Genomic DNA, 7,873 nt, shown 5'->3' on the forward strand with positions numbered 1-7,873 from the left:
ACTCTTTATTTCTCGTGTAACTTCATTTAAAGGTCAGAAGTGAAATGAGGTGGTGCCCCTAAACCTACAAACAATGGTTTGGTTTTTGTTATTCTTCCAAGACAGTTATTTGCATGGTTTTATGCAAAAATGTAATTTAACCATGATAGTCGACTAATTGCTGTGGCAAGCCTCAACATGCAGTTTACTTCCGAGCATGGATCTTCAGCAGTAAGACCCTGAGATGATCGAGTTGCTTTGTAAATCACCACATTTAGAGTAAAGTTCTCCATCCCTTTCATCTGGCTACTCCCCCCCAGACTCTCCTTCCCTTCATTTTCTATGCAGAATAATTCTAAAGAAGACAATATTGAGCACATTTTGTTCGTGCTCAGCGGCCCTGAATAACGCGGTCATTATGGCGGTGAAAGCGACAGGTTTGGAGTTAGATTTCATGACGGTAATATAGTCCATGCGTGTAGGAGAAAGAAAGCCCTAAATGGGGACATCTGTTCAATGTGACGTACAGTTAGTTAGTGGGGAGATAGAGGATCAGAAAGAACAACCTGCGTCCGCCTCACCATGTGAACTCAGGCCAACCCACCCTCACTGTGACCGGAAGGTTTATGGGAGAGAGTCTGTGCGCACAAATAGCCGAAAAAGGGAATTATTTTAATTGTAAAATACGGATCCGTAAAACCACCCTAGTAAACATGTGAAAGTAAATTAACCATTTGGAAGTGTCCAATCTCTCTCTACCATGAATGATGTAGTTGTCCATCAGTGACATGCTGAAACATGTTGCATGGGGAACGGTTATCTTGCTGACCTATCAAATCAGTCTGCTTGATAATTCAATCCAGCAATTTGTCAATGTGACATACCATGGTTTCCACACATGGGGACTTGTTTAAAAAGATAACCTCTCCATCTTTCCCCATCATAGCAAAACGCAGCATCACATTCTTGCATCCCTTATGTTAGCTCTCATACCTACCTGGGATATTTAGGTAAGCACATGACTGCGCAACCTTGTCAGTTGGCTTGAACACATGTTGTGATTAGACCACCGGTGGATGAGCAAGCCTCTCTCTCCTCAGTTATTCCTAATTAAACGCAATTCCCAAAGTACCATTTATCTTGCAGGAGACAGGGTCTACTGTTGTACCGCCTGCGGGTGGAGGGGATGCAGCGCTGCGCTCAGCCTCGTGCACTACACACAGAAACACCGAGGGTCAATCGATATCAATATGGCGCCGAGTGGAGCACGGTATGTAAGCTTCTATCCAGGCTACACATTGTATTTTTCACTTCGTTTGGTGTATCTGTTTAACGTTTTCTGACTTTTTGTTGTTGTCGTCATTTGACCTAAATTGTTTAGGGAGAAATGACGTCAACTAATCCACTGATTGAGTTCTAGTATAGCGTGTACTTCTGTTCTTATGGAAACTCTGTATTGCTTTTTTATGGTTATCATAAATATTAAATAGCATATTAGTGAGTTTTAAGTTTGATATTGGAGACCCAGTTTTCTCGAAATTATAAGTTAAATGAATGGGTTGCATTAATTAAGCTACAGGAAAGTTTTACAAATCTAAAGTTTGATTTATTTCAGAGAAGGTTTCTATTTCAATATTTGCAGAAATTACAGTTAGTAATAACCAATGACAAAATGTCAAACTGAGATGTGAAGAACTCAAAGAGAAATACAAAGTAGTTTTTTTTTATCATAGGCCTACTACAATTGTTAAACTATTTCTACATTTATTGCATGAACACGAGAAATGATAATGTTAATATTATGCTACAAATAGACAGGTGCATAGACATGACACAGCACAACTGTTACTAAGGCGATATCAGCTACATGTATAGTCATCATTTTTAGACCAACGCTCTCTGTTACTCAGCCTAGATATTTATTCATTTCATATTGGGTTTTTACAGCACTATGGACACATTTTGGCTGCACCTTGTTCGCTCTAGCAGCGTAAATTAAATCCAAAAAGCTGTTGTCCAATCGAAGAAACAGAGGAATGAATCAGATAGTCCATCTATCACACAGTGTAATAAAGGAAGCGACATGGGTTAGGCAGATGATGTGATGAATAATCCCTGGTCGTTTTAATTAACTTTTCGCTGTCTTGTAATGACCAAGCTGGTCAACAGACCCGGTCAATAAGCATGTTAATATCAAACATATAAAACTACGCATGATTAAAAACCTCCTGCGTTATTAAATTTGAAATTCAAATGAAATTTATGCTGCCAATGCACACTGCATGCTAATATAGCGAGGGGAAGAGAGAGGGAGAGAGAGAGGGAATGATAGAGAGAGAGGAGAGAGCGACAGAGAAAAATGAGGGAGAGGGTCCCCGGGTTGTTATGGCCTTCAAGTCCCTGTTATGTAACGAACGGAAGCTATTATTATTATTATGTACATGTACTTAGCTACATGGGCTCATTACAATTGAGATGTGATGGAACATATTCGATATTATCAAAATAGCTTTAATTTTATATTTGATCGAATGTGTAAGATCCGTATAGGCTGTACGAAAAAAGATTGTACGGCTGTAATGCGCTTGTACGCTATACTGTTTAATCTAAGATCACATTGATTCATTATCAACGATATAATGAGGCATAACAGCTCTCACCTGGACACACAAAACAGGGAAAGGTAAAAATGATTCAATTAAATAAAGTTAATTTCCTTTTATTTGAGATGTGCTCTGTTCTCCTTTATGCCTCCTCCATTTCTCTTTCTACCCACCCACCACACACACACACACACACACACACACACACACACACACACACACACACACACACACACACACGCACACACACACACACACACACACACACACACACACACACACACACACACACACACACACACACACACACACACACACACACACACACACACACACACACACACACACACACACACACACACACACAGTGTAACTCCATGGACTGATGTACCAATGTAAACGAACTAGCTAAATGAAGTGTATAATTATTTTGTCATACTATGGAGTTAATGATAAAGTCAGTCATCTCTTTTAAGGAATGCAGTGCATTGTAGTTTTAATCAAAATTGTCAAAATAATTGAATGCAATTACAGTAAAGTGACATTTTGAAAAAAGGTAATATTGGTCCTGCATGTGAAAACAGTGGAGTCTTTTGTAGGCTTCATAATCGTTGTTTGTATGAACTAATTAAAGTAATGACAACTTTAATGTAAAACTTCCAAGGGAAATACGTCACAGAAGGTTAGCTAAGACATTTATGTCCTCAATGTAACACTGGTAGAAAGTGGAGCAAAAGTTTTGAAAAAAGGGATTGAAAATCTCCTAAATAGTCACATACAAATGTTTGATAGCACTCTAATAACACCAAAATATAAATAACAATAACAACAACAACGAATAATAACCTAATAACAATAATTACGTTAACAATAAATAATAGCACAAGTAGTCTAATTTTTATCGTAAATAAATACAATTCCCAAATGTACTCTTTCAGATTTCAATAAGTAATTATTTTCACTCTCATTTAACTTTACCTTCTTCCGTTCTTTTATTATGAAGAGGGTGGTGAAGGGGCGGAGAGCTGTCTGAAGTAGTCTACTGATGACCTCACGTTAGAATGTGGCAGTGTGGTGGAACAGGGGCGCTGATTGGTCGCCCGTGTCACAGCGGTACTTCAAAGCCGGAGAGGACCTACAATTGTGGTGGAATGGGCGGAACACATCATTGTATTGCACACCTCTAAAAAAACACTGCTGTGATTCATAAATATAAAAAGATCCTCTGAGGAGGGCACTTTTTGTGATGGCAACTTCACTTCTAGGGGTGAGTGTAAGGGCTTTCTTGCTGGTTTAATTAGTTATTTTATTGTCCAGCGGAGGGGATTAACATTGCTTCCGTCACACTAGGAAAGACAGTTCGTTGATTATGTTTTAAGCAAGTGGGTCACGAGTAAAAAGCTGAGATTCATTTCGCAACGACAGAGACACGCGCGCGGGATATAACTTTCTACTGATGTGCACAAGACGCGCATGTTGTTGTGCATGTCACATATAACGTCTTTTAATAGTTTTGTTATAGCTATATTTTGGTGCGTTCTATTTCATCTCAGTCTACAGGTATGTTATGACTCTGTTATGACTTGGAAAAGATGCCTGTTTAAACTGTCCCGCTAGTTGGTCTTTTGCAAATGGAAATAGTTTACAAAGTAGCTTTTGCATTAGCACGGAATGAACTTTTCACCGAGCAAATAATCATTGTTATTTTTGCCTACTATAGGAAAGGCTCTTATGCACTAACTGACCAAGCAAACTGAAAGGTTCGATATCAACATGTTGTTTCTTGTCATTTCAGGAGGAGCCGAGGCTAGGATCGACTCCTTTAGCCATGTTGGCTGCGACATGCAACAAGATAGGGAGTCCGAGCCCATCACCATCCTCCATTTCGGATAATTCTTCATCTTTTGGGAAAGGCTTCCACCCGTGGAAGAGAGCCACCGCCAGCAGCTGCAGCCTTGGGTCCGGCCTGTCCGGTTTTGGAGTGTCCCGTAACGGAGCTGGTCTATCGGACTCGTTTGGCACCAACAGCTCCCCCGGAACCAGTGCCTTCTCCCTGACGTCCGGAAACTCATCCACGCCCCACTTTGGAAACGACTATTCTGTATTTCAGGCCTCCGTTACAAACAGTTCTCAAGAACCCAGCCACCAGCCCGTCTTCATTTCCAAGGTGCACTCCTCAGTGGACAGTCTGCAAGGCATCTACCCGAGAATGAGCGTTGCACATCCGTACGAGTCCTGGTTCAAGTCGTCCCATCATGGTATCCCCACAGGAGAGGTTGGCACCACCGGCGCCTCTGCATGGTGGGATGTGGGAGCGGGTTGGATTGATGTTCAGAACCCGAGCGGAGCAGCTCTACAGTCCTCGTTGCACTCCGGTGGACTTCAGACGTCGTTACACTCTCCTTTAGGGGGCTACAATTCCGATTACTCCAGCCTAAGTCACTCAGCCTTCAGTACAAATCCCTCTCCACACCTTTTGACAACCGGACAACACCTGATGGACGGTTACAAGCCGGTGTTATCCTCTTATCCGGACTCCAGTCCGTCTCCATTAGGCGGAGCAGGGGGGACTATGTTATCTGGGGGGCCAACGGCCTCTCTAGCGGGGTCTCCCCGGTCCTCCGCACGGCGCTACTCTGGCAGAGCCACCTGCGACTGTCCCAACTGTCAGGAGTCGGAGAGGCTGGGGCCGGCGGGAGCAAGTCTGCGGAGGAAAGGGCTCCATAGCTGTCACATTCCGGGCTGTGGCAAGGTTTACGGCAAAACGTCGCACCTCAAGGCGCACTTGAGGTGGCACACCGGAGAGAGACCGTTTGTGTGTAACTGGCTGTTTTGCGGGAAGAGGTTTACGCGCTCTGACGAGCTCCAGCGACACTTGCGCACGCACACCGGGGAGAAAAGATTCGCCTGTCCGGTCTGCAACAAGAGGTTTATGCGGAGCGACCATCTGAGTAAACACGTAAAGACTCACAGCGCCGGGGGCTCCGCCGGGTCTGGCTCTGGCAGCGGGGGAAAGAGGGGAAGCGATACCGACAGTGAGCACAGCGCCCCGGGGAGCCCTCGATGCCATTCCCCCGACCCTTTGCAAGTTCCCGAATCTACCCCGGGAACGGGAAACGAACGGCCTTTCTAAACTCTCTCGACTAAGTATAATATCTGAGAAAAACACATGATCTGAGGGAAATGGCTAAACTACAGTGGACATACGTCGAGTATGCGTAATTATGCTAATGTGTGCAAGTTGAGTTAATCAAGTGATTTAGACTACTGATCAAATGATATCTCCTAGTAGCCTATTGATGCCGTGGGTGTACAGGTCTATTACAGTAGTGGTAAAGGAATCCTGAAGGCACACTGGAACACTGGGGCACAATGTAAACACATCGATGTTCTTCTAACGCACAGACTGATCCCACCGGGTAGGCCTATACTTTGGTGTATGTTCCCTTTTTGAGTGTTTTTACGCAACATGGTTATTACATGGGTATTACAATAAGCAAGAAATAGACAACGTTGTTCTATCACTTGGTGATAATATGTGTCCTGCAATATCGTGTTACTGCTGTGCTGACGTCCTTTTATTCAAAACCAAACTGTGGCACTTTATTAGCCTGTTGAACACTGAAATGATCAGTACGGTCCTTTTCGACGGCTCCTTTGTAAGAACAAATCACTGTAGCTGTCTATGTGTGGTGATCCACGTTTTCTTTCTGTCCTTATCTACCCTATCGAACACATCACCTGTTTATCAATAATGGAGGAAAAGTTATGTCGCCCGTTGATTAAACGCTCCACGGATACTATCAGAAAGAGCCTGACCAAGTCTATAATAAATACTTCAATTTCACGTCACTGCGAGGCTGTATATAATGAGAAATGTAATAGCCTAGAAAATTATTCCGCACCAATGTAAAGGTGAGTTATGTATTTGTCCATGAGACGATTTTGTATAGTCATTTCTAGTTGTACATTTGGCTCTAGTAAATATCTGAACATGTACGGAAGTGTATTTTGACATTACTGTTTTATTTTGTTTTGTTTGTTTGTCAGGATATAAAAAATGTTATTGTGGGGAGTTATATTTAACCACGAGTTTTACTTGTATTTCTGAGTCTTTTAATAGACGCACTTTGAATTTATTTGTAAGATGATTTCGAAATCATTCACTGTTTATTATTCTCATCTTTTAATTTAAGTAAGCATGTTGTAAAGTGACGTTAAATTCACAAGCATCATTTCTCAGAGACTGGCTTTCTTTAAGCCACTCAATAAAGTCGGTATGGATTCAGAATCAATTCGTTTAGACTCAGTTTGTTTGCTTCCTAATTGAAATTGAACACGTCATTGGCACAGTCGACAAAGCTATTCTCTGCTATTTAGAAGTAGGCTATAATTGTTATTGGTAGAGCCCACCTAAAATGTCGCTATGCTGTGGCAATTGCATGTATAGTTGACATAGGCCGATGCTCCACATGAATTGTATGTACAATTACAAGTTTCATTCAATCAAATTGTCTTTGATTCTCCGATCTGCTGCTTCTTAAACAAATAAGAAAGTTCAAACAAACTATTTAATAGAACATATTAATTCATCAGAATGTCATAGAATAAACCATAGGTTTAGTTTTTCTTCATAAATTACTATTAGCGCTGAACTTCCTTTCTGTGACGTTTTACATGCAGATGTGCAAAACATTTTATATAAAAACAAATAAAATTCTATATTTGAATGTATGTAATGAAATTGTTATTACCGATGGGCAATTATAATAAAAGTATATAGAGAAATGTGTCACGCAGGTGACGTTTCCACGCCAAGATACGTGTCTGAAAGTTTGGGTAGTTTGAGTAAACGAATATCCACATTAAAAACAAACATTTTAGCTGGATTGCATGACCATGTTTGAAAAATAAATACTGTAACTACTATTTGAAGTATTATCATTTTCTTGTGGTACTATCTCATTTTCTGAACATAAAAGCTCCCGTCCAGAGAAAGAAACTGCTGCGTGCGTAAAACGTGTTCCATATTTGGTTGCGAATGTACGTGTCACTTTTACAAATAGGCAGAAGTAGTTTTTCTTTCTAATATGTATAACTTTACAGCACTTGTTAATTTGCCATAAGGTAATATGTACAGGATGTTATTAATATCAGCATTATTAATATATATATATATATATATATATATATATATATATATATATATATATATATATATATATATATATATATATATATATATAATGGGCAAAAGTCGGATGAAAAAGTCGGATGTCGGATGAAAAAGT

The 7,873-nt window shown here is 40.7% G+C and overlaps 1 protein-coding gene across 3 annotated transcripts; it reads left to right on the forward strand.

Moving 5' to 3' along the window:
- Positions 1 to 941: 941 nt before the first annotated feature.
- Positions 942 to 6,873, forward strand: LOC106573674 (transcription factor Sp8). Of its 3 annotated transcripts, none has more exons than XM_045719151.2 (2): positions 942 to 1,249; positions 4,378 to 6,873. In XM_045719151.2, the coding sequence occupies exons 1-2, from the start codon at positions 1,166 to 1,168 to the stop codon at positions 5,713 to 5,715; spliced, it is 1,422 nt and encodes a 473-aa protein (XP_045575107.2). In that variant the 5' UTR covers positions 942 to 1,165; the 3' UTR covers positions 5,716 to 6,873. The 3 variants fall into 3 exon arrangements, with proteins under 3 accessions (XP_045575107.2, XP_082831920.1, XP_082831919.1); XM_082975794.1 differs by lacking the exon at positions 942 to 1,249 and adding an exon at positions 3,701 to 3,849; XM_082975793.1 differs by lacking the exon at positions 942 to 1,249 and adding an exon at positions 4,005 to 4,142.
- The last annotated feature ends 1,000 nt before the right edge of the window (positions 6,874 to 7,873 follow it).

The sequence above is a fragment of the Salmo salar genome, chromosome 05 (genome assembly GCF_965601325.2).
Source record: "Salmo salar chromosome 05, fSalSal1, whole genome shotgun sequence".
NCBI lineage: Eukaryota > Metazoa > Chordata > Actinopteri > Salmoniformes > Salmonidae > Salmo > Salmo salar.

Bases quoted from the DNA above. Each gene is read 5' to 3' on its own strand.
- LOC106573674 (XM_082975793.1), top strand. From the start codon at position 4,056: ATGTTGTTGTGCATGTCACATATAACGTCTTTTAATAGTTTTGTTATA. The intron at 4,143-4,377 runs GTATGTTATGAC...TTGTCATTTCAG, and splicing joins TATTTCATCTCAGTCTACAG to GAGGAGCCGAGGCTAGGATC.